The sequence below is a fragment of the Mustela putorius genome, unplaced genomic scaffold, assembly GCF_011764305.1.
Source record: "Mustela putorius furo isolate JIRA1106 unplaced genomic scaffold, ASM1176430v1.1 tig00003913_pilon_pilon_pilon, whole genome shotgun sequence".
Lineage (NCBI taxonomy): Eukaryota > Metazoa > Chordata > Mammalia > Carnivora > Mustelidae > Mustela > Mustela putorius.
The window spans coordinates 8,596,874-8,622,463 of record NW_025422060.1 but is presented as its reverse complement, the minus strand read 5'-3'; the positions used below and the strand labels follow the sequence as shown (position 1 = coordinate 8,622,463).

General features: G+C 46.7%; 1 protein-coding gene across 4 annotated transcripts in view; it reads left to right on the top strand.

Moving 5' to 3' along the window:
• The first annotated feature begins 3,522 nt into the window (after positions 1 to 3,522).
• SEPHS1 (selenophosphate synthetase 1) overlaps positions 3,523 to 25,590 on the top strand; it is a 30,294-nt gene continuing 8,226 nt past the window's right edge. Inside the window, exons 1-7 of one of the 4 annotated variants that reach the window (XM_045069109.1) lie at positions 3,523 to 3,846; positions 6,754 to 7,023; positions 12,258 to 12,361; positions 14,963 to 15,070; positions 15,950 to 16,104; positions 19,767 to 19,857; positions 21,804 to 21,903. In XM_045069109.1, the coding sequence (XP_044925044.1) occupies positions 6,831 to 7,023; positions 12,258 to 12,361; positions 14,963 to 15,070; positions 15,950 to 16,104; positions 19,767 to 19,857; positions 21,804 to 21,903 (751 nt within the window). In that variant the 5' untranslated portion in view covers positions 3,523 to 3,846; positions 6,754 to 6,830. The other 3 variants (XM_045069108.1, XM_004774879.3, XM_004774878.3) reach the window with 3 other exon arrangements.

The window sequence follows — 25,590 nt, the reverse complement described above, 5'->3', positions numbered from 1 at the left end:
GGATAGCAAAAACCCTAAGTGAGAAAGTCAGGACAGGAGGTAAGCCATGACACTGAAGCTGCTTTGGAGCTTGCAGAATGTGGGAGGTGGAACAGGCAGCCTCCTGTCCCTCTGAGTGCCGGATAAGATAGTGCTCACCACCCACTCCCCAGCATCAGCATCACCATCACCAGGGGAGCCCATTAAAAGCAATGATTCTTAATACTCCTTGCTCCCAAACACATACCCCAACTGGCTCTATTCGTTTCCTGGGGCTGCCGTGACAGATACCACAACACTGGACAGCTTAATGCAGAACACAGAAATGTACTCTCTCACAGCTCTGGAGACCAGACGTCCAAAGTTAAGGTGTTGGGAGGGCCGTGCTCTCTAGATAGCTCTAGTGAGGGTCTTCCTTGCTTCTAGAGGTCAGAAGCAATCCTTGGCGTTCCTTGGCTTGAAGGCGCCTCACTCCATCTCTGCCCTGGTCTTCACAAGGCCTTTTCCCCTGTGTCTCTGTACCCAAATCTCCCTGTTCTCCTAAGTCTTTGGATTTAAGGCCCACACGAATCTATTATGACCTCCTCTTCACTTGATGACACCTGCAAAGACCCTTCCAAATAAGGTCACATTTGCAGGTACCAGGGGTTAAGACTTCAAACCCATCTCTGGTAGGGGACACAATTAGTAAAGAAAAAAAAAAAATGGTTTATGGCAGGGGTTAGACACTGCTAGGCGGACTTTACTCAGGACCATTGCAAGAAAACTTTGTAGTGGGGGGGAGAGATTGGGCTCAACTCCAAATACAGCATGGGCAAGAGGGAATTTACAGTCAAGGAGCAGGGTGAGGACCCGTGTGTGGAAAATTACTAGGAGGAAATAACAGGGGTGGGGGGATTCTGGCTAAACCGACCTAACAGGATTCTTGCAACAGGCAGCTGGGGTGATCAGACATCACCCGGGGGGATGGTGAGGGGTGAGGAACCGATCAGATTTTTGAGGGTGGGGGAGGAAATCTTGCTAAAACGGGATTTTACAAGGAAGCACTTAGATGGGCCTAGAAGTTTCAGGAGCCCGACTAAAATTTGGTCAAGCAAAGAATCTTTCTAGCGATTCAACCCATTACGCCAGCTAGATACAATCTTTGGAGCAGGGCTGGTAAATGTGCATTTTTTTTTTTTTAAACAAGGGTCCACAAGGTAAAGGAATCCAGGAGAACCATCTTTTAGTTGGAGTCTGTAGGACATAAAAACCCAGGGAAGAAGGCTTCCAATGAAATGGGGCTCGATGGTTCCACTGGGGAGGACTCGGAAAAAGGTTGGTGCAAGAAAAGCGTACTGGCGGAAGCACAGAGAGGCATGCTTTTAGGGCAAAGAAGGTGGGTGGAGAGATCCAGTAGATTACGGGGTCCCAAGGCTGGAGACGGACTCCATATGAATGAAGGCATCCGTGGCTTAGAGAAGAGTCTACAGCCTCTGCCCAGAAGAATTTGCCTTCAGTTGTTGTGGAACTGCTAAAGTGGGGGGTGGGGGGTGCTGGGAGAGGAAGGAGCAGGTTTTGAGAATGCTGGCCTCCCACTGACTCCGCAGGGAACAGCCTCCAGCTCGCCTAGCCATTCCATTTGGAAGCCCCGCCGGGCTCTGTCCAAGGTCTCCACTTCACTTTCATCCCGAACTCCCCTTCCTGGTTAATCCTACCTCTTTCCGCGGCTTTAAACCCTATTTACATGCTGATAGACCCCACATCTACATCTCAAACTCAGAGCCCACCCCCCTACCCCCAAGTGCCAAGCCCTAGTTTGACCAACTGCACTCTGCCTAGAATATCTGGCAGGTGCCTGAAATTGACTATTTCCAAAACCCAACTCAGCCTTAAACCTGTTTGCCTTCTCATAGTTGCTATTTCTGTTAGCATTACTACCCACCCAGTCCCCCAAAACCAGAAACCTGGGGGTCATCTTCAGCTTCTTCCTCCAAATTAAATTCCCTCAATTCTGTGCTGGATGATTACAATTACCTCCTAATTAGAGATGTGGCCCTGTTTTCCCCTCTGGGGGAGGGCATCCTCCCAGATGTGGTACAGCCTTTTTAGGAGCTCAAGTTGTAAAAACCAAATCTGACAAATTCTGGTGACTAAGGCATAAATACCAAACTCCCCAGCGCGACACACCATCTCCATGCAGGGCCCTACTCACCTTGCCCCTAATCCCCCAAATCTTTTTTTTCCTAGTTGTGACTTCTTTGCTTAAAAACAAAACAAAACAAAACACCTCACAAACAAAACCAAAATCCCCAAACAACTCACAAAACTTATCTCAAAAAGGAGAGGATGGGAGGAATAAAGATACTGCATCCCCTGTCCCTGGTTCCGGAGGTCTGGAGGGTTGCCTGGGGATCCCAGGTGATTCAGAGGCGATGCAGCTTTGCCAAACACAACGTTATGCCATTCTTACACAAGTCCAACCACTCACATTAGACAATCCTGGCTACTCTGCTCTTTTCTAACTTACTGTAGAGGTCCTGGGGGAGGGGGCTGGGGGGGAAGCTGGGACCCACAGAGAGGAAAAGCCTGCATCAGCCGGTCTGCTAGGTTACATCACTTCTGCATCCTTACTGAGATTAAACCCCGGAGGAATCGTTCAGCAGAAATTTAAAGATTGAAAAGGGCATCTGCATAGCCTGCGAACCTGGTGCACAACGAAAAGCACCTTTCGGTGACCGGAAAAATTCCTGCCCCCAAATCCATTTAGAAAATGCTGAACCACCCTAGAAAAGTTTGGTTGGCATTCCTGCACACTGCTTGGTTTTGAGGGCAGCCCTGAAAGACGCAGTTCTGGGAAAGCGTTTTGTTTTATTGGAATCAGCAATGCATTAGAGAGTGGAAAGCCTGAAGGAAGCCTTCTCTCATGCGGAAGCTGTTCTATCAGTGTTAATTCAGACAGTTATTAGGCTGCCATATTTACTTGGACATGTGAAGAGCAAACAATGTAACCGAGGAACCCTGAGCTCGGACTCCCCACCAAGCACGCTGAACAGTCAAGAAACTTTGCGGGACGTCTGCATATCCACTAAGGCTCACGTTGGCTCCCGAGCCAGGCTAAACAATAGAAAGGAGAGACGACAGGGGTCATCATTAATCAAAGGCGCCGTTTATGGTTTTTTTTTGTAAAAAAAAAAAAAAAAATCTTTCCCGTGGCAGAGGCGGCTTCCCCTCTGCTCCCACTCTTTTTCAAATTGTTTTCCACGGTCATTGTCTCCCAGCCCGAAACGACGGCGGCGCTCGGGGAGCAGGTACAGAGTCCCGCAGGGTGTAGCGCGGTGGAGCCTGGCCAGGTTTTGGAAAACATTCCCGGCCCTTCCGGCGGGTCGAGGAAAAGTAGGTGGTGGCCCGGGCGCCAAAGGCTGCTGCCAATGCAACTCGCAACTTTTGAAATCAATCCTTTTTGCATCATGCAACGGATGCCACCGCTCCTCGGGTTTGCAACCCCCCACCCCTCCCCCGAGACCAATCATTGCCGCGCTCGGGCCTGCACATCGCCCCCGCCCCCTTCCCGGGCCGCACGCAGCCACCGAGCCGCTCCGGCCGCGGCCCGCCGCCTCTTAAAGGGCGGTAGCTGGCCCTTAAAGGCCCCTCGCGCGCGGCGCACGGAGGAGCGCGGCGGCCCGGTTCCCGGCAGGGGACGGCCGAGCCAGGCCTAGCCCCCGCGGCGCCCAGGCGCGGCCCGGGCCCTCCCGCCCTCCGCGCCGCCGCCGCCGGGAGCGGCATTTTTATTCAGGCGACGCTTAAGGGAGCCCGGCCGCGCCCGGTGCATTGTGGGAGCGCCGGAGTCCCGTTTTCGGGAGGAGGAGGAGGGCGCAAAGCGAACCGGTAAGCGCCTGGCTTGGGGAGGGGGGGGCGCGACGCCAGGCTTAAAGGGGAATATTCGTCCGCAGGCCCATGGCGGCCGTGCAGATCCCCCTCCGGGCCGCCCGGGCCCGCCGGGAGCCGTGCACGGCCGGCGCTCTCCAGCGCTGCCTGGAGAGGGGCAGAGCCAGGGCTTGGTGGGGCCGCTTTAAAAAAGAAGCACCGCCCGCGCCGCCGCCGCCGCCGCCGCCGCGCGGAGCCGGGAAAGGAGGGAGGGAGGAAAGGGCGGGGGAGGAGTGGAGGGGGAGGGCGGCGGCGGCAACGCAGGGGTTAATTTTTTCGCCCGCCGACATTTTTGCGCGGCGGCGGCGGCGGCCCGCGCGCGCGGCGGGAGAACCCAGCCCGGTCCCCGGGCGCGGCGCGCGGCCCCTCCGGGGCCCTCCCCGCCCCCACGCGCGCGCCCTCCGGCCCGCCGGCGCCGCCTGACCCTTGGCGCCCGGGCCAGGCCGGCCTCGCGGGCCGGGGTCCCGCTGCGCTCGCGCCCGCCCCTCCGCGGCCGGTTAGCTTTGCGCGCCTCGCGCCCTCGCTGCGGTTGCCGTCGCGGTCGCCGGGAGAGCTGGCGGGCATGGCCCAGCCTGCGGTGCCGCGCTGCCTCCGCCCGGCCGCGGCCGGCCCGTCGCGCCGCGCCGCACAAAGAGCGGAGGCCCGGTCTGCCTTTAAAGGCGGCAGCCTGGGACTTAAGGTGTCCCCGCGTGCCGGCCTCCGCGCTCGGGCTGCGTCCTGGACGCGTGCTGCATGGAGAGCGCCCGGTCTCCGCGCGCCGGGCCGGGAGTCCACCTCTTTGTTTATTTCCTGGGCTCAGGGGCTTGGGGGTTGGGAGGTAGGTACGGGGCTGTGGCAGCACGCTCTCCCATCCCTGCTTACCGTGCACCCCGAGCTGTGCAGCCCGCTTGGCGCCCTCGGTTTAAAAAAAAAAAAAAAAAAAATTAAAGGTGGCCGAGAAGGAAAGGGTTAACCGTTGTCTTTAAATATTCATATCATTGTTTTAAAGGTGTAAACAGGCGGCTTCTGGGTTGGAGTGGACTGCTTCATGCTATGCACATTTACTCCCCCCCATTAATTATTACGATTTCCCCAAGCACCCCCCTACCCCCATTTTCGCACACCCACCCTCCAAAAACTAAGTGTTCAAGGTTCGGACGAGAGTGTGGATGTGTGTCCCTCGTTCCATTTCGAATTTTAAGGCGCCTGAGTTCTTTCTGGACTTAAGGTGTTTTAAACTTTCTTTCTCTTAAAAATCTGGGAAAATAGAAATTACGTTTAAAAAGAAGTTAGTCGCTCAAATTCCCCGCCTCTTTCGGGGAAGGGGGAGTCGGTAGGGCTGGAGGTAGGAAAATAACTGGATGCCTCGTGAGTTGGATTTTTTTCCCCTCTGGTAGGAGTGAGGCTGTGTTAAGTGCGAGGCGTTTTGTGAGCAAAGCACTGTTGTTTTGTTCCAAACTCTTGCAAATCAAAGTGCTATTGGACTTCCTAACTCTGAAATGGCTTCACAATTCCCCTCTGGGTAATTTGCTTTGCTCTCCTGCCACCCTCCTTTTGCACAGGTGGTTTTCTTGGAGTCTTGGGAGGTTTATTCCTGCAGAGTTGTAGGTTTCAAACCGAAATGATTGCTCACCCCCAAACATGTTTTTGTAAGGACAGTTTGGATTACTGCCCATACTCGGGCTTTGTGAGATTTATTTTATTTAGTTATTTTGTGTATGTGTGTGTGTACGCGTGAGTGCCAGAGAGAGAGATTTTAAATGAGTGATGTCCTTCCCAGGAGATCAGAAACTCTATAAATGGGAATTGTGTTCTTAATCATAAATTTTATAGGGGAAACTGACTCAAAAACTTGGGTGTTTGTAATCTTATGCCCAATAAAATATCAATCTGGAGGTTTGTAAAACCTGGGAGCACTTTTAAGATTCTGGTTTAACCTCGGAGACTTCAAATTTAGAAGGGTTTGCCCTAGAAACTTTTCACTGGTACCTAGTACCATAAATGCCGGTGGTTTAGTACAGTTTAATTTCTCATTTTTGTTTTGCAGTGACACCGTACTGAGCAGGAGCAAGCGTATTTGTTTTGTCAATGATGTGTGTGTATTGGTTGGTTGGGCGGGATGTTGGCTTTCTAGGAAAGCGCTCTGCATTAAAATATTAGAGAATTTTCCACTGCTCTCTTGGAGAAAATTAATCTTGCTGTGTTAAACAGGCATTCCACTTTTCAAGTTGTGTTCTTTAGTGAGGCTTCCTTAGTTTTAGATCATCTTCTACTTTTGGCTGAGAGTAAAAACATGCTTTTCTAAAATTGAATTGAGCATCACAAAGAATTTCATGAAATGCGTTTCCATCAGCATCCTTTTCCTGCAGGGTGTCTGTCTCATGGGCATTTTATTTTTCTATGTGAGATAACAGAAGATATTAAAAGGTTTTCCAGAAAAGTGCCGTTAGCCAGGCCTTATAATTTCTAAACCATAGAGCTCCTAGGTTGACAGATGCAGTGACTAGAAGTTTTCTCATGATGCTGGCCGCCAGAGGAACCTTTGGGACTTACTGCTCAAGATGGCCTTGTGTTATGTGCCAGCTGGCACAGAGTGCCTTCTTCAGGGGAGGTGTCCTGGCTGCCCCTCAGAGCCCCAGTTACAGCAACACAGACGTCAGGTCTTCTCCCTTAGAAGATGTCTGTGATGGTACAGTCACTTTTTAAAATGATTTGTTCTGGCTTATGCATCCCTGTGATGAACTGTTGGGGCCTTTGGTCGCCCTGTGCCTGTGGTCTGATGACCAGCTCTTTTCACACTTACTTGTCACTGTCCTGTATTCACTTGATTCTTAGCAAGTACCGGTGAGAATTCTTTTAATGGTGTCTTTGTTTTTTGGCTTGACCTAGGTGGATCTCTGAAGAAACCAGCCAGCTAGGAGAGGGAGGGGAGGAGCCGGGTTGTGAGGAGTGCGCGCCCCAGAACCATGTCTACGCGGGAGTCCTTTAACCCGGAAAGTTATGAATTGGACAAGAGCTTCCGGCTAACCAGATTCACTGAACTGAAGGGCACCGGCTGCAAAGTGCCCCAAGATGTCCTGCAGAAATTGCTGGAATCTTTACAAGAGAACCACTTCCAAGAAGATGAGCAGTTTCTGGGAGCAGTTATGCCAAGGCTTGGTATGTGAACCATTATCTCTTTTACGCTTCCCAAAAGGAGAGCATCTTGGCTGCAACTGTAGTCAATGAGTCAAAAGCCAAATTTCTGTCATCCCGTGGTGCCTTATTCAACAAGTTTAATTTCTATATAAGGATTCAAAGAGCAAAGCAACGATAACTATTCTATTATCCTAACTTATTTGGAGGAAGTATTGAAAAGCATCAAGAAATGTACTCTAACCATTTTTAAACCATTAAGTGTGCAGTTGAGACAGTTCTGTTACAGTAAGAGTATTTTTTACTAAATGGAATTTTATACTTAGCTGAGGATTAAGCAGAAACTCCTTATTACCCCTGTCCTAAAATTTTCCTTAAAGCTCTTGCATTCTCTCCTTTGCCTTAGGAAAGGTAGTCCGTATGTGTCATTGTGCGGTACTTGGAGGGTGGTAACTGGGCTGGGGCGGGCTCTGGTGTTCCTCTGCGCCGTGCGCTGTTTGATGAGCTCCGATAGGGAAGAAGGAGAAGACGAGGCCCGGTCTGTGCCTGACCCTAGGATGTCGTCTGACCTGGAGAGTGTGGTGTTTTGTTTTGTTTTGGACTAAATTCCTGATGTTTTTAGTGGTTTGCTTCTTCCCAAACACAGAGTTCAGAAGGAAATTCTAGGCTCTTGGGATATTTGTTAAGCTTTTATTGTCTGGTGTGTTAAGGACGTGGCATAAGCCCATGATCACTTGGCCTTTGGAGTGTCAGGCACGGACTCTAGAAGTTTGAGTGTTTGGTGATCGTGGTGTGTGACCCGATCAGCTTTCTTACGTAAGGTCTTCACTTACGTAAGGTCTTCATTCTGTTCTTTTTCACCCATTGTTTTATTGTGCAGTTCTGGCGTACAGCATTCTGTCTCACAACCCAGGATGCTCCTTTCTTCCCTGATATGTAAAGCAGATACAAAAGCAGAGCTGCTTTGGTTGGAGGAGGGGAAACTTCACACCCCACGCTCTAGGGGCTGCAGGGCTGGCTCCCACGAGCTCAGTTAGAAAACCAGCCTCGTCTAGCTGATGCCTAAGCATGGAGAAATACCACGTGAATGAGTTGGATTAGATGTTGGCTTACTTGTCAAAAAATAAGAATGTACTGAGAACGCTGTCAGTTAACTCTGTCGAGAGAAATAAGCTGCCAAATGCAATAGAAGCCTTATGGATACAGTAGGAGTTCCTCTTGATGACGTCCCCGGTTGACTGATGAGCATGCCATGGACTGTTAAGCACTTTGAAAATGGGTTAGGCAGGCTCCTTGCCTCAGCCCCATGACGCTCAGGAAAGCCGGGTAACCCATTCCGTGTCACTTGGCAAGCGAGGGTGGGGACCTGGAATCCATGTTTTCTGATTCCTCCGCTCACCATACTGTTTTGTCGCCCAGTTTCTCTAAGTCCAGCATGTTTGCAATGAGAAGAGGAACTGCAGGCTACATACTAACTGTGGCAGAGGGGACAGATGGGAACAGCAAGAGGAGAGGCAGAGAAAAGCTGTTAGAAGACTAGCATGAAGGAGTCTAGTCTCCTAGGGCTTTTGAGAAGCATTTGGAAGCCATGACCTTTTCCCAGAAAAATGCACACTCACAAAATTGAGCATTCATGGCATTCTCCAGGGGTAGAAGGACCCCAGGTTACCAGCAGATGGGTGCTGAAGGAAGCGTAGTATTTAAAACCTCGTCCAGAAGTGGTAACTTCTAGAGAGCCAAAGCTTTGCTTTGAAATCAGATCTAGATTCTTGTCTGGACACAGTCACTACCGAGTCACTAATGTTAATCTGAGTGACAGTGTCCCGATCTTTAGAATGAGCTAACCATACTTATGGTTTCTAAGTGTTGGAAGTACAAGAAATTATGTGTGTATGTACCATGTGTATCTTCACCCAGACAGACATATAATCTATGTACACAGCAGTCAATGTGTTTATCTGTTTTTAAACTATTTCTCTAAAGGAGTGTCAGATTTCCTGGATCCTAAGATGATGACAGTTGTTAAATGTGTATGTGTTGATTTAGATGTTTTCTCACTAAAGAAATGTTGAAGTCGGTGTTTCTTGCCTGGGACTTAAGAGCTGTCAAATACTGATCACTGCCGACATTGGTGCTAGTATGGTCTTTGGGGTTCTTTTTCTTTTTTTTTTTAAAGATTTTATTTATTTATTTGACAGACAGAGATCACAAATAGGCAGAGAGGCAGGCAGAGAGGGGGGGAAGCAGGCTCCCCACTGAGCAGAGAGCCCTGATGCTGAGCTCCATCCCAGGACCCTGAGACCATGACCTGAAGGGAATGCAGAGACTTTAACCCACTGAGCCACCCAGGCGCCCCACAAGGTTCTTCTTCTTGATGGATGGTTTCAGTCTTGCTGAAAACCCCAAATTCCTCTCCCCGCTGTGGTATTTGCATCTGTTTCCACCTGCCCTTTCCCTGGACTGTCCCTCCCTTTCAACTTCATCCTGGTTTTTTTAGGCCAAGGGCTCATCTCAGATGCCCTCTCGCCCCCAGACACTGTGGTCGGGTGCTGTATGAAAAAAATACCATGTGGGGGCGCCTGGGTGGCTCAGTGGGTTAAGCCTGACCTTCAGCTCAGGTCATGATCTCAGGGTCCTGGGATCAAGCCCCGCATCGGGCTCTCTGCTCAGCAGAGAGTCTGCTTCCTCCTCTCTCTCTGCCTGCCTCTTTGCCTACTTGTGATCTCTGTCTGTCAAATGAATAAATAAAATCTTAAAAAAAAATACTATGTGTGCCACGTGTAATTTTAGAGCATTGGGTGAAATTAGTTCTAACGTATTTTACTTAACCCTATACATGAAAAACGTCATTTAAACACGTAATTGAGGGGTGCCTAGGTTGGCTAAGTTGTTGCCTAGTTGTTAAGCGTCTACCTTCGGCTCAGGTCATGATCCCAGGATCCTGGGATCTAGCCCCTCATTGGACTCCCTGCTTGGCGGGGTGATCTGCTTCTCTCTCTCCCACTTCCTATTCTTACGTTCCTGCTGTTGCTCACTCTCTGTCAAATAAATAAAGAAAATCTGTAAAAGAAAATAAACGCACAATTGATATAAAATATTATTAATGAAATGTTGGGGTTTTTTTGGTAAACATGCTTAAGAGTCATCAGTTTAAATGCTCTGATGATACATATAAATAGAAATTAAATCCTTCACAAATCAAATTTATTTAATTCAAATTTGGATAAACCAGATTAGAAACATTTACTTTTTTTAAAAGATTTTATTTATTTAGTTGAGAGAGAGACTGAGCACAAACGGGGGGGTGGGGTGGGGGCCACGGAAGAGAAGGAAGCAGACTTCCCGTTGAGCAGGGAGCTGGATGAGGGGCTAGATCCAGGACCCCGGGATCATGACCAGAGCCAGAGGCAAACACTTAACCCACTGAGTCACCCAGGCACCCTGCTGGGAAACATTTAAAGCTAACATTCAGTAGCTATGTCTAATCTCTTTCGGGAGTCCTGTAGTTTATACATGGAAACCCCAAAGAAAACTGTATTTCCCTCTTTCCTAAAGCGAACACTAATATCCTCAGAATGACCTGTTGGGTCAATTTAGGGAGACTCCGTAGGAGTAAAATTGTGGTTCTCGCCCTCTTTCCACTTACTGTTCAAAAGCAGTCATCTGGTGAAGATTCTGGGAGGTGTGCACATGCGTGTCATTTGGATGAATTATCACACGTGTCCCATCTGATGCACATGGACACTCCTGACCGGGGCAGCGTGCTCGTGGTTCCACATTCCCTGAGACTCGCCACCTGGATACCACCTTGCTATCTTGTGTGCTGGAAATCAGTCTGCCTTCACAGAGCGTGACTTTTTATTAAACTCAATTTCTATTTGTGCATTAATAATAATGGATCAAGGCCTGAGAATAAGAGGCGCCGCTGTGACGCGGTCTCTCGTGGGTTCTTTGCCATGGCAGTGCGGAGATGGTCGTGCCACGGCAGTTTTACTCCCTATGAGGGGTGCTCGTGTTCGTTTCAACGTGAAGATACAATTCATTCTTGTTCCATTTGGAATTCTGAATTTAGAGGGTGCCATCCACTTACTTCCTTTGGCATTTTAACCAGATATTTTTCTCCACCTTCGGCTGTCGTGCTGCCAAGTTGATATCCAAGTTGGTGTCCTTTTGAGAGAGGGGAGGGAAAGCACTCTGTATTCTGCTTACTTGGTAAGAAGGCCAGTCTTAATTTGAAAATGTCCCCCTTACAGGTGATTTCCAAAGTAATGTTACCTATTGTATCTTAGTTTTGTCTATTTCTAAACTGATTTCAGTAAAAGGGAATTATTTCTAATTAGATCATCCACCGTCCATATTGTCTTTCTAAATGTTTAGTAACAATTTTTAATAAAGTATTTCCTGCAGGCTTGTTTAGCAAAATATTTTTCCCTATTTATAGCATTAGTAAAGATGACATTTACAAGTTTTCCACAAGAGAAATAACATGGGATTTTAAAGTTTCCTCTTAAAAAACACTTTTGGGAACCTACATACCAGATCCCATAAGTACCAGTGTCTGTCCAAGCTGGATTGGAAACCATGAATACCTGTTCTGACTTTGTCCTTCTCTCTTTCCTTCCTCTTTCTCTCTCTCCCTCTCTTGCTCTCACTTAAGCTTATTTATTTATTTTTAAGTAACATCTACACCCAACATGGGGCTTGAACTCACGACCCTGAGATGAGGAGTCACAAGACTGAGCTGGCAAGGTGCCCTCCCCACCTTTGTCATTTTCATTTTTGACTAAAATGGAGAAGTAATAATAACATTTCTTATATATGAAAGATTTTACACATTTTCCATTGGGAAAAACAGAATAATGCCTAAAGATCTGCTCAAAAAGCAATGTAGTTAAGACAACCCAAGTTCCACTGATCCTTTCTCGTCTTTAAAGAAATTCTCTGTGGTGCCAGCCCAGATGATGCAGTAATACAAAGGAAAAATGTCCATTGGAGGCACCATTAAAGTCTAAAAATTGTACCATATTGAAGTTGAGTCTTATGACTAACAAATCGTATTCTCACTTTCCATCTTAAGCTAGTTCTGTTTCACGTTTATTTCAGTTCCGGTCTCAATAGGAAACACATTGCCTTATTGGCAGGGCGCAGTGCTCTGTAAGCGTCGTGCGTGAAACTGCTCCAGGTCTCAGCACTGATGGTATAAAATGAAATGGCTTTTCCTTTTGGTTTCTGGATGCTGACAACTTTCATCTTTGCAGGCATTGGAATGGATACTTGCGTGATTCCTTTGAGGCATGGTGGTCTCTCTTTGGTTCAAACCACGGATTACATCTATCCTATCGTCGATGACCCTTACATGATGGTGAGTTTGGTCCGGGTGTGTGTTTGCATCTGGAACTGCTTGTTGGTTGGGTTTGGGGCTGGGCCCGGGGCCTTTGCTTTCCATACACGCATGCCAGCTGTCATCATCCTGCCGCCCTCACAGCCGTCAGGTTTGCCCTGCTCACACTCGGTACCTGGCAGAAGGCAGTGGAGGCAGGTGCGGGGAGCTGCTGTGCCACACTTGGACCTGCGCAACACCTGTTGCGTCCTCAGCACGTCTGCTGATGGACGTGTTTAGCGTTTTCTTCTTTTTTCCTCTTTCTGACATTTGTAAATTCCACATTCCTGTGTTTCAGGCTTCATCACACTAAGTAGCCGGATTCATGTTTCCTTCCAGAAATAAATAGCTTAGCATCTCACCACAGTTAAGCTATTGGACATTGATTCTGACTCTGGTCACTACGCACCTCAGGGTGTCATGGGTCACTGTGTAGAATGCATATCTGAACTGTGGCGTTAAGTTCCTGGCTACTGACAGTGGCCTGCCTAGATCTAGTTCCAGATGGCTCAGTGCCTGGCTACGCCAGCAACCCCCTGGTCTGCCTGACTTTGACCCTCTACCCTCCTGGACAAGGAGCCAATGAAGAGATGGGGAGCATCATGCTGTTAAGAAATGGTCCTCCCTGGGGTGCCTCGGCTCAGTGGGTTAAAGCCTCTGCTTTCGGCTCAGGTCATGATCCCAGGGTCCTGGGATCAAGCCTCACGTCAGGCTCTCCACTCAGCAGGGAGCCTGCTTCTTCTCTCTCTGCCTGTCTCTCCACCTACTTGTGATCTCTGTCTGTCAAATAAATAAATAAGATTAAAAAAAAGAAAGAAAGAAAAGGACCTCCCTGTGTGTCAGGGGCATTGGACTCAAGCCACACATGCATAGGGACTTGGACCCCGAGACAGCTAAGTATGGGGAAGAGGAAAGTCACTTCTCAGGTGCCAGTGACAGACGTACGGTTGGCTAGAAACCTGTCTGGCCTCTGCATGACCATCTGTTCTCTCCTCTGGAGCAGGACTCCTGAGAGACTGGTGCCCTACCTGACCAGACAGTGGAGGCAGCTAGGACCAGAATTCAGCCTTTAGCCAGCATTTCTCTCTTTCTTTTTCTTTCTTTCTTTTTTTTTTTTTTTTTTTGTTGTTTTTTTAGATTTTACTTATTTATTTGACAGAGAGAGAGAGGGAGAGATCATAAGCAGGGGGAACGCCAGAGGGAGAGGGAGTAGGCTCTCCGCTGAACGAGGAGCCCAAAGTGGGACTCAATCCCAGGGCCCTGGGATCATGACCTGAACTGAAGGCAGACACTTAACTGACTGAGACACCCAGGCACCACTAGCCAGCGTCTCTTACAAGCATCAGAGAGGGGACAACATGGCTGCCTCCCCAAGCAGCGGCAGGCACCTCCAAGCTGCCAAACCTCCATTGCCCCTGTCACTTCCGTGCTCACTGCCGATCTGCCGGGAAGTCCTAAGAAAACCTCAACGAGCATGAAGCCAGCTGCTGAAGTGATCATACTTGGGAATTTGATTATCCTTGTGTCAGAAGGATAATTTGTCATTTTCTCCTTCACTGTCTAGAAATGACAACTTGCATTTATTACTAATTTATTTAGGAGGTGGTGGGGAGGACAGAGGGAGGGAGGGAATCTCGGGCAGTCTCCATTCCCGACATGGGGCTCAATCTCCCGACCGTAAGATCATGACCTGAGCTGAAATCAAGACTCAGACGCTCTACAGACTGCACCACCCAGGGGCCCCTACTTTTTTAAAAAGATTTTATTTTATTTTATTTTATTTTTATTTTTATTTTAAAGTAATCTTTACACCCAACCTGGGGCTCAAACTTACAACCCCGAGATCAAGAGTCATGTGCTGCACCCACTGAGCCGGCCAGGTGCCCCTGACAACTTATATTTTAAAACTCTGCAGTAGAGATGAAAAAAAGTTTATTTTCAGATTTCTTTTGAATTGAAGCTCCTTACTAAATAATATAGTTTCTTGGAAATGCTTTTTATGTGCTTTAGAAAACAATCTGACTTCAGGCCTAGATGTTTTTTTCTCTCTTCTGTTTTTTGATTTCTCAAGCAAGATGTTTTTCCTGTTTATCTTATACAGCCTTGAAGAGAAACTTCCAAAATGTCTCCCTCCCTGTGTTATAAAAACTGTCTTCTCTAGAACCAATAAAGTCCACATATTTTTAGAGTCTGTTCTGGATACATGACTGTTTCCAAGTTTGCTAGGACATTTGTTTTCCAACTTTTTCATTCCCTAAGCTCTCTCTCAGACCCATGGGCTCCCACCTTGCGCGCCCCAGCTTCTGCCCTCCACCCCCATTCCCGCATCTGAATAAATGGCAGGCTTCCCCCAATATTCCGAATGGGAAGGAACACGGAAATTACATGTTCTGCACAAGAAAGAAGAGGTGGTCCCGGGAATGTCTGAGAAAGTGAAGGAATGGCCTCGTGGTTGTGTGATAAAGGACACAGAAAGTGGGGACCCTGTCCCTGGAAAGTCCCCGAGTTGTCCAGGGAGGTGCTCTGTAGGCACGCACGGAAAGTCCCCTAGTTGTCCTCTCTCACGCCTCCTCTCTCTTCCAGGGCAGGATAGCATGTGCCAACGTCCTCAGTGACCTGTACGCCATGGGGGTCACGGAATGTGACAATATGCTGATGCTGCTTGGAATCAGTAATAAAATGACCGACAGGGTAAGTGGTCTGCTGTCTTGCTGGTGTCACTGGATTGGTTAGTCCTTCATCCCCCGTCTGTAATGGGCGGCGCCTAGCTGCACGCCTGTCCTCTTCCATCGGGTTCCCCATTTATTTTTTGGCAGCTACTGGTGAATTAAAATAGAGACTCTGGCCTATTCTTGTTCTCATCTCCACCACCTGCTTCCCTTTCTCTCTTCCAGGTAGACTGAAGCCAAGACAGGCATGTTTGTTTGCTTTACTAAAGTTGATGTGGCCCAGGCCTACCCTAACAGACCCAGGGTGTGCCCCACGTAGGGCAAGCGCCTCTCTCCGCTGGCTGATGGGGTCCTGATCGGTGACATGGCGGGGTGCCCCGTGCAGTCACCTGCTCACACAGTGGCGTCCAAGGCCTTGCTGCCAGCCCTTGTCCTTTGACACAGGAATGATTTCCCTATAGATTTTAAAAGGTACCTGTTTTTGTGCCCCAGATAGAGGTTTGCCATACCTCGTAGAAATTAGAGCTGGTCATCGCTTCCACACATTTGGAGGAGGGCGTGTGGACGCATGCAAAGCTAGTCCTGGCATTCTTCAGGACCCCTGAAAGAGTTGGCTCTCAGATGTGGGCAGACCTGTGGAGCCATCAAATTCCAGTTTTAAATTCCGTGATGACTGGGCTCTATCCACGTTGTAACCTAGAGCGCCTTCCAACTTCTGATGAAAAATGGCTACAGTGTAAGCGCTCCCTGCTTTTTCCTCTGATCCCCAACCCTGGCTGTAAACCACAGGACCCCCTGTAGGATTTTATGATCCTTTTTTTATAACTATAAGCGTAGATTCTCTTTTCTGGGTTTTGAACTGAGTTACGTGACTTTTAATTTGTGTTCTTTTAAACCCTAGGAAAGGGATAAAGTGATGCCCCTAATTATACAGGGTTTTAAAGATGCAGCAGAGGAGGCAGGAACGTCTGTGACTGGTGGCCAGACGGTATTAAACCCTTGGATCGTGCTGGGAGGAGTGGCCACAACTGTCTGCCAGCCCAACGAATTCATCATGTAAGCATATTTTGTTTTCCCATCACCTGGCCTGGTTTTGCCTTTCTTTTTCTTTTTTTGTAAAGATTTATTGAAATATAAATTCACATCCCATCAGTGGTGTGTCACAGTTACATACCTGTCACCAGCGAGGATTGTAGAACGTTTTGTCACCCCAGCTGGGAGCCCATCCCCCTTCGCTGTCACTCCACGTTCTCCGACTCCCATTCTGCCTTCTTTCACGTCCCGTGACACTAGCATGCTATTTTTAAGGGTCATCGTTTTGTGGCACATAGCAGTACTTTATTCCTATTTTTTTTAATTTTGTGGGGTTTTTAATTTTTTTTATTTTTATTTATTTAAAGATTTTATTTATTTATTTGAGAGAGAATGAGAGAGAGAGCATGAGAGGAGAGAGGTCAGCGGGAGAAGCAGACTCCCTGCCAAGCTGGGAGCCCGATGTGGGACTCAAGATCCTGAGACTCCAGGATCATGACCTGAGCCGAAGGCAGTCGCTTAACCAACTGAGCCACCCAGGTGCCCCTGTGGGGTTTTTTAAACCGAAGTACAATTCATATAACAAAATTCACATCACGTAAAATTCAACGTTTTAAAAAATCCTTTATTTTTTTGTTTGCTTATTTGTTTATTTATTAAAGAAAGTAGAGGGAGGGGCGGAGGGGGAGGGAGGCGGGCAAGCAGACTCGTTCAGAGCACAGAGCCTGACACGGGACCTGAGCCAAAACCGGAGTCAGATGCTTAACTGACTGCCAAGCACCCCACAAAATTCAGCTTTTTAAAATATATTCTTCTCTGGTTTTTAGTATTAACAAGGTTGTGTACCCATCACCACTGTCCAATTCCAGAACATTTAGATCACCCCAAAAAGAAACCCTCTGTCTATAAGCAGTCACTCCCAACTCCCTGCTCCCCCTGTGTTCTGGAAACCACTGATCTACTTTCTGCCTTGTGAAGTTGCCCATTTTTACCATTTCTGATAAGTAGAAAAATGGAATCCTAGGCCCTTTCAGTATTTGGGGTCTGGCTGCCTTCAGTTAGCGTGACGTTTCCAGACTCCGTGTCATGGCGTGTGTCACTGCTTTGTGCCTTTTTATGGCTGGATGACACTCCATGGTATGGTAGATCAGCGCGTGTTCATGTGTTCACAGTTGATGGACCTTTGGGTTGTTTCTACCTGTTACAGATGATGCTGCTGTGAACCTCTATGTGCCAGTTTTTGTGGACATAACATTGCATTTCCCACGGTGATGTACCTGAGAATTACCGGGTCACGTGGTAACTGTGTAGCTTGAGCCACCATCACACTGGTTTCTAACGGTGGCACCATTTTTTTTTTTTTTTTTTAAAGATTTTATTTATTTATTTATTTGACAGAGAGAGACCACAAGTAGGCAGAGAGGCAGGCAGAGAGAGAGAGGAGGAAGCAGGCTCCCCGCTGAGCAGAGAGCCCGATGTGGGACTTGATCCCAGGACCCTGAGATCATGACCTGAGCCGAAGGCAGTGGCTTAACCCACTGAGCCACCCAGGCGCCCCGGTGGCACCATTTTATATTCAAAACCACAGCATAGGAGAATGCCTGTGTCCACATCCTCACTAGTCCTCATTCCCCGGTCTATGTGTTTAAGAATAGCCATCCTCGCGGGCACGAGGGCATCTGCGTCCCTGTGTGAAACTGGCATTTCCCTGGTAGCTGATTGTATGATCTGTTCATGTGCTTTCTGGTCATTTCTAGATCTTCAGGGAAGAGTCTCTCTCTCTCTCTCTTTTTTTTTTTTTGAAGGATTCTCTCGACGTAAGTTGTTAACTTCACATGTTTGATGTCTTACTAAGAATGGAAAATGTCCCATTTTATGAAGAAAGAAGAAACTCCATTTGTTTGTTACCTTTTTTTTTAAGATTTTATTTATGGGAGAGGGCAGGTGAGCACGAGCAGAGCAGGGCGCCTGACATGGGGCCGCCTGAGCCACCGGGGCACCCGTTCGCCTTTTTTTGTGCATGAGTACTTAAGTACTAGCAGGCTCCGTGTTCACATGACTTGTGTTCAGAAGATAGAGATCTGCAGTGCCAGGGCCTCTGCTCCTCCTCATCACCGGGTTTCCCTTACTGGGCGAGGGAGCCGTTTGAGCCAATTTAATATTGACATTTAGATTAATCAGTTTATTTTGACTTTGCAAATGGTATTTCATTGTAACCTGATACGTACATCACTTTGCATGTGCCTGACTCTTAGTAAGAACTTCTTCAAAAAGAATAGCTAGGTCAGATATACATGCAGAGTGATCATCATCAGTCTCTCCAGACTGGCCTGTGTAGAGGCTCAGCCCGCAGTGAACAAGAGTGTCCCAGCCCCCACCTCCCCACCAACACTCCGTGCAACCCTCTTGTTCTGTTTGGTGGCATAAACCTTACTCCTTCGTGATGCAAGTTGAGCATGTTTTTCATATATTCATGTCTTTTGCCCATTTTTTAATTGATGGGAGCTCATTTTAGAGACATTTTCTGATAGCTTTCACATGATGGGTCTTGCATTTTACTTACACCAGAGTTTCGTTTTCCTGTGTTATGTGTTGCTGGTTCTCAAGCTTCCACACAGAGAGGACAGAAGATCCCAGGGTCCACTGCCTCCCACATTTCAGCTTTTCGGTAGAAAAAGAACTTAAGCCATTGCAAAAATGAGAGAGGAAAACATAACAAAACAAGCTTCAGTGGGTTTTTTTGGTCAACAGTGCTATGTTTAGTTTTGTCAGACAGGAAGGAGCCTGCCCACCTGAGTATATGTGCCTCCAGTAGTGCCCGTGAACTTGAAAATCACCCGGCAGTTGTGGATAGTCAGGTTTGTGGCTGGCACATGACCTGTGTCTTCTAAGAACCTACCAGCGCTGAAGTGCAGCTGAGTCACACCTGAAAGACACTAATGTCTTAAAGCCTAGTTTTTGGAAGAGGAGTTTCTTAGATACCATTACCAGGTGAACATTTTTCAAAGCTAACAGTGGATAGAGAGATCACAGGGTGAGCTGGGGAGCTAGCAGTTGATTTTAAGTCTGTGCCCCTGGCTTGGTGACCCAACATGGGTGAGTATCTGAGTCCTCTCCCGTCAGATGACAGAGTGGCTGGGTGGTCAGCTTGAACTGACATAAGGAAGACCCTCAGTGAGGATGCAGTGTGACAGGGGTTTCACTTGGGGGGTCGGACTTTGTGTTTTTAAGGTTGGCCTGTCTGTCTGGATGCCAACTAGGGAACCTAGTGTTGGTCAGTTTGAATTTGCAAACTTTGCTGAAATCACCAGAACATTAGACTTACCGATTGGAGCCCCATCCCACTGCGTCTCTACCTCACAAGTGATAGTGAGAAACGGGCTTGGTGTCAGAAGGCTTGTTGCCCCAGAACCATGGTGGGTCCCTACTAAGGAAGCACACAGGTGTGACCCAGTGAGACCTTTGCCTTCGAAGGCTGTGGTCTGCTTCTTCGTCCACTCCTTGGGGGTGTGGACGATCCTGTAGGTAATTTGCAGACCCTTCAGTCCTTTCAGTGTTTCTGCTCTAGCAATGGCCTCAGTGGCAAGTCGCAATGAAGGTTCTACTGCCGTTTTACCAGGCTTCCTCCTGTTCTATTGCTAGTGAGTTACCTCTTTGATTACACTGAACTGACTTGTTCTTTTCAGGCCAGATAATGCGGTGCCAGGGGATGTGCTAGTGCTGACGAAGCCCCTGGGGACGCAGGTGGCCGTGGCCGTGCACCAGTGGCTGGACATTGTGAGTGGAGGACCGCCTGCCGTGGGGGCGGGGTGGACAGCATGTTGATGGGTGTGGAGAGCAGGGCGTTCACTCTGCTCCTCAGATCGGACGAGTGTCTCCTTGGTCTGCTCGTGCCGGAGTACGTTTTATCGAGACGTGTCTGCTCCGGAGCGAGCGTTGCCCCTTAGATGCATTCGCACGTTTCAGACCTAGATCGTCCCCGTGTCTTCACTCTGGCTTCCAGAAATGAGCTTCTTCAGCTCCACCACCAGGGAGTAGAGTGTTAGCCATGTCCTTCACAGATTCTGGGGGCTGTCTTCTTTTATTAAATCAGAGTTCCACATATCGAGTGCTTTATCTCCATGTCTTAAGCATCACTAAAAGAAATCATAGGAGAATATATGGAAAGTGTAGTGTTTGGGGTTATAAATACAGGTAGCGTTGCTGACAATTTAATTTTATTCATGAGGTGTTTGGTTGTGTTGTCTTTTTAAACTAATAAGTAACTCAAACATTTTGATAAATAATTACCTTGTAGAGAAAATCTCTAGAATATGAAGATGTTTATCCTGAGTCACTTTTCTGCTGAGCTATGATCACACTTCATTTAGGGATCTTCTCCTTGCCACAATTCAAAAATTAATACAGTTGTAGCTTATCCTCACATAGCTTGGTGCTTTTAATTTCTGCCGCTGTCATCTGAACCTACCATTTCTGAGAAACAGTTGAAAACGAATAATAATTTTATGTTATTGATCAAGCAGATATATCTTCCTAGTTATGGCAGAGTAGAGAAAAATCTCTGAGCCACTTCCTTGAGTTACTTTTCCCTTCCATCCAGTGAGGAGGGGAGACCTCCCATCAAGTTCGATCTCTAAGTCAGATCGGGAGGCCATAACCGGCCAGCAGTCCACAGTAACTCTCCATGTGACTGCTGAGATCAGAGTCTCTTAGCAAGGAAGCAGGTGAGGCAGAGGAGCCTCTAAGATGAGGGGTTTGGGATCCTTCTCCCTACCCCCGACCTGACACCACCTTTACTTTTTTGGTTTGTTTGTTTTTTTAAATGCTCAGAATTGAAAAGAGAAAGATCCAAAAATTACATAAACACATAATGCCCTTTCATAAAGGTCAGAAGCAACCAAAGAATATATTGTTTTGGCATCTATATGTATGAGAATACTTCATTTTGTATGGTAGGAGAAAGATGAATTTAAAATTTAATTAGTTGTTAGCTCTGGGGGAGATTCGGGGACCTGTGGGTTAAGGGAGGAGCACATGGTTGGACTTCAGTGACTGCATTGGGTGGTGGATTATTCGGTGTTATTAAAAAAACCAGATGCCTGGATGATGGCCACTCATGGAGCAGGATGATAGTATCATGATGCTAGAGTCTTTGGAAATCAGACTGAGGAAAAAGGAAACTAATTTTCTCCTGACCTTTGTGACCTCCTTTGTGGTTACCCAAGACTGTCCTCAGGGCACACGTAGTCAAAGCTGTTTTCGCCCTCGTCTGTCCGTCAGGATGGCTCAATGCAGAATTTAGGTAAAGACAGTAAAAGTATAATTGTATGAAAACGCAGGTCATCAGCTTGTTAGAGGAGAGCAGCAAAGGACATTGGGAACTATTCCCGGAGTGATCTGCGCCCTACCATGGGAAGAAGGCACCCTGGCGCTCGCGCAGCCTCTCTCTGCAGCCCTGTGTCCTGCTGGGCTTATGTGGCCAGGAAGCTGCACGACTGGACCACAGGAGGGGGGTGGAAAACAGAAAAGATTGCATGATTCAGCGTCCAATGGGGGCACCTAAAACACTGGTCACAAGAAGTTGGAAACCTAACTTTATGTACAAAATTAGGTAAACAAACCCCCAGAAAATGACCCCCCCCAAGTATTCTTTTTCTTCAAGTGGTTAGAAGATTAATCACATTTTCCCCCCTTTTCCTCCTAACCTCTATTCCTGTTACTAGCCTGAAAAATGGAATAAGATTAAACTAGTGGTCACCCAAGAAGACGTCGAGTTGGCGTACCAGGAGGCAATGATGAACATGGCGAGGCTCAACAGAACAGGTACTGGGGTGGGAGGGCTCGTCTGGTTACGGAGCGGTAACTTGCTCAGGGCCCCACAGTGCTTTAGTGGGACTACTGCTTATGACACATTCAAGTATTATTATCTATCGTCTCTGAACAGTTAAGTAAGAGATTGAGGCTGTTCCACAGTCTTTATGCACCGTAAATGAGCGAGTGCTTTGGTGTACCACACGGTTTCAAAAGCAGATTAAAATGAAACAGGAAAGTTCAAGAACCACAGTTCATCTTCTAGAAAGCAGCAAGGCTTGCCAAGGGAATTACTTGATACAGTTCAAGCATCTTATGCTCCCTCCCCCCTTTCTTGGCTTTCATATGGATGTAGAAAATATCAGGCATATTGTATAATTAAGAAGGAAGCTCTTCTCCTGGGTCTTTGAAGGCCTGACCTCTGACATGCCAGAGGAAGTGTTTCTAGAAAAGCTTCTGTGCAGATGTTTTAGAAGCGAGCCAGCATGTAGAATGTCAGCTTCCAGAGGGCGGGGATTTCCACTGGTTTTGTTCCCTGTGGTGGCCCCGGTGCTTCGAAGAAGGAGGGACTCGATCTCACTGTAGGTCTTGGTTAAACGTGGACCGGATGAGTTCACTTTGTATACCACGTGCTAGATTTCTTTACGGTGCCTCACAGACCTTTCTTTTGTAATCATGAGAACTCGACCTTCTTTCTCCCCTTTGCCTTTGCCCGAGAGGAGATGCATTAATACGGGCAGATCCTGTTCTCAGACCCAAAACTGTATAACTGTAAACACTGCTTTTTCTCCAGTACCACATTTCATCAATGTTGATAAGCTCAGTGATGGAAATTTTTATGATTTTTTTTTTTCTGGAAAAACCAATTTTCTTTCTCATCATTATTGGCATGTTGTATTTAAGGATGTGGGTTGGGTGACATTTTATTTTGTAACTTGAAAAATGAAGTTCAGAAATCTTTTCCTTAAAAAAGTCACTCTTTGGGGTACCTGGGTGGCTAAGTTGTTTGAGCATTGGGCTCTCAATCTCAGTTCAGGTCTTGATCTCAGGGTCGTGAGTTCAAGCCCTGCACTGAGCTCCATGCCGGGCATGGAGCCTACTAAAACAAAACAAAACAAAAAAAAACCACTCTTCGTTTAGTTTTTCAGGGTTCCCTAAGCCACCAACCAGAAATGGATTTGAATGTGGGGCATCTGGATGATTCGGAGGCTTAAGAGTCTGACTGTTGATTTCAGCTCAGATCACAGTCTCTCAGGGTTATGGATCGAGCCCCGAGTAGGCTCCTTGCTGGGTTTGGAGTCTGCTTGACTCTGCTTCTCTTAAAAAAAAAGAAAGAAATGCATTTGAATGGATTTTATTTGTCTTATTCCCTCTGTTCTTCACCTTTCTCCAAATCATTTTGTATGTAATACTTAATCATGGAGTCTTCGGTTGTTTTAAAGAAGAAGAAATGTTAGGGTTGACCAGCAGATCTGAAAAGATCTTGATGACTGACACTCTGGTTTTAAAGGTTCTTAAAAATGTGAGAACATTTTTTTCCCCCAATATTTGCCTTTCCCCTCTTAAGTTAATTTTTTTTTATGAGATCCCAAGTTTATACAAAAGAACTTTATAAAATCTGTGCAGGGCTTCAGGATCAGCAATGCAGCACCATCTGGTGTGAGAAACAGAGTCTGGCCTTGGAAGCCCGGAGTTACCCCTCCCACACTCAGCTCCAGGACTGCTGCTGGGGCGGGGGCGGGGGAGACCCAGCTACTGCTCTGAATCTCATGTTCATTCCCTACACTGTAAAGTCTTTTCATCACAGAGACTTGTATCTTTAAGCAGTTAGTTTTAAAATTTTTGCTTATTTGAATCCTACCTATGTGTTTTTCTTGTTTCGTTCTGGAGCGTTACTCCTGGTATATGTACTTGTATTTAATTCATTTTCTCCGCTGTATACTTTTCCACTCTGTGACTGACTTATGTGGTCTACTGCTGGTGGGCATTCAGGTTCCCGCTGAGAACTTTCTAGGACAGGGCTTCTGGGATACTACGTGTAAGAGGTCAGCGGTGCTGTGGCTTTTGTGGCCGGTGCTCACTGTTTCCGGGGGCCCTACACACGATGGCATCCAGTGGTCCACTGCTTTTAGAAAATTTCTGTAATGTGTTTTCTCTTCCCATTTATTGTATGTATATTTTTTACTGTAATAATATGACACGCGGATTATAGAAGTTCTTAGAAAATGAAAAAAGGAGAGAAGAAACTTTTTCCATAGTCTTCACCCTCCAAAACATCTTCTCTTACTGTATATTTGTGTTTCCTTCCAGGGTTTTTTCCTGTGGTTGATTGGGGCTTACTGTCTTAATGTTTTATTGTTCATGTTCTGAGCTAGTGATTATCGTACATTTTATTTGCATTTGAGTCTGCTTTTTGAGTTCTTTTTTTCACATTATATAATCCTAGAACACAATTTTTAATGCCTGGATGGTCTACCAGAGAGGTACACCATAATTTACCTTTTGCCCACTCCTGAATAGTTTTTTGGGGCATCAAATTTTTCCATAGTTTGTTTTCTGCATTCCAGGATTATTTCTTTGGCCCTGTTCCAAAGTAACATCATAATTGTTTAATTCTTTGTCCCCCGATGCTCTCTTCACTTACCACCAAGGCTTTTCCTTTCTATTCCTGTGCAATTTAAACTGTACAAGGAGTCTTTTTCCCTTTTCTGATTCTTTAAGTTAAGTCATTTAACAGTAAGGGATTTGTAATGGATTAATTTTTATTTGTAGGAATTTTCAGTTTCCTTGTATTTGAGCATTTAAGATTCCCTGTCCTTAATTTTTATGCACAGCTGGTAGTGACAACATGGCAGAAGCTTATGAGGGAGTATTTGATCATATGTAGCAAATTATGTGTACATTTATTTTGACCTAAGCAGTCCTACTTATATAACTCTGCCTCAAAGCTGCAGTGGCCAAAATATGAAATGGCAGGTCTATAAGACTATGCATTGAAGCACTAATTATAATTGCAAAAAAGGGGAACAATCTACATGTCCACCAGTAGGTTACAGAGTTGTCTAGTCTACATGGTCACTGTGGAATACTATTCAGCCATTAAAAGGAAAGCAGGCTCTTTATTCCTGGATGCTCTAAGATATAATCAAACAAGAAAGGGACAGAAGAACATATATGGTAGGCTACATTTTGTGCATTCTTATGTTAATAATATGTATTTTATACTTTCACAAAGAACAATGGGAAAATGAATCCCGAATAAAAGTAGTTCCACATAGGGGCACGTGGGGGGCTCAGTGGGTTAAGTGTCTGCCTTCAGCTCAAGTCATGATCTCAGGGTCCTGGGATCAAGCCCCACATCAGGCTCTCTGCTCAGCAGGGAGCCTGCTTCCCTCATTGTCTGCCTGCCTCTCTGCGTACTTGTGATTTCTCTCTCTCTCTCTCTGTTAAATAAATAAATTAAAAAAAATTTTTTTTTAAATAGTTCCATGTAAGAGGAAGTAGAACTTTTTGTAGTTTGCCTTCAGAATGAATGTTTTCTATGGTTAAAAATTATGTAAAAAATAACATTGCTTACAATTCTAAACCAAATTTTTTTAAAAGCTGCCTAACATATTAAATTAGTGGCAAAACCACACGGGGAAAAATTATTTCAAGTCACTTTGAGCCCGATATTTTCAATGTGTATCCTTGGGACAA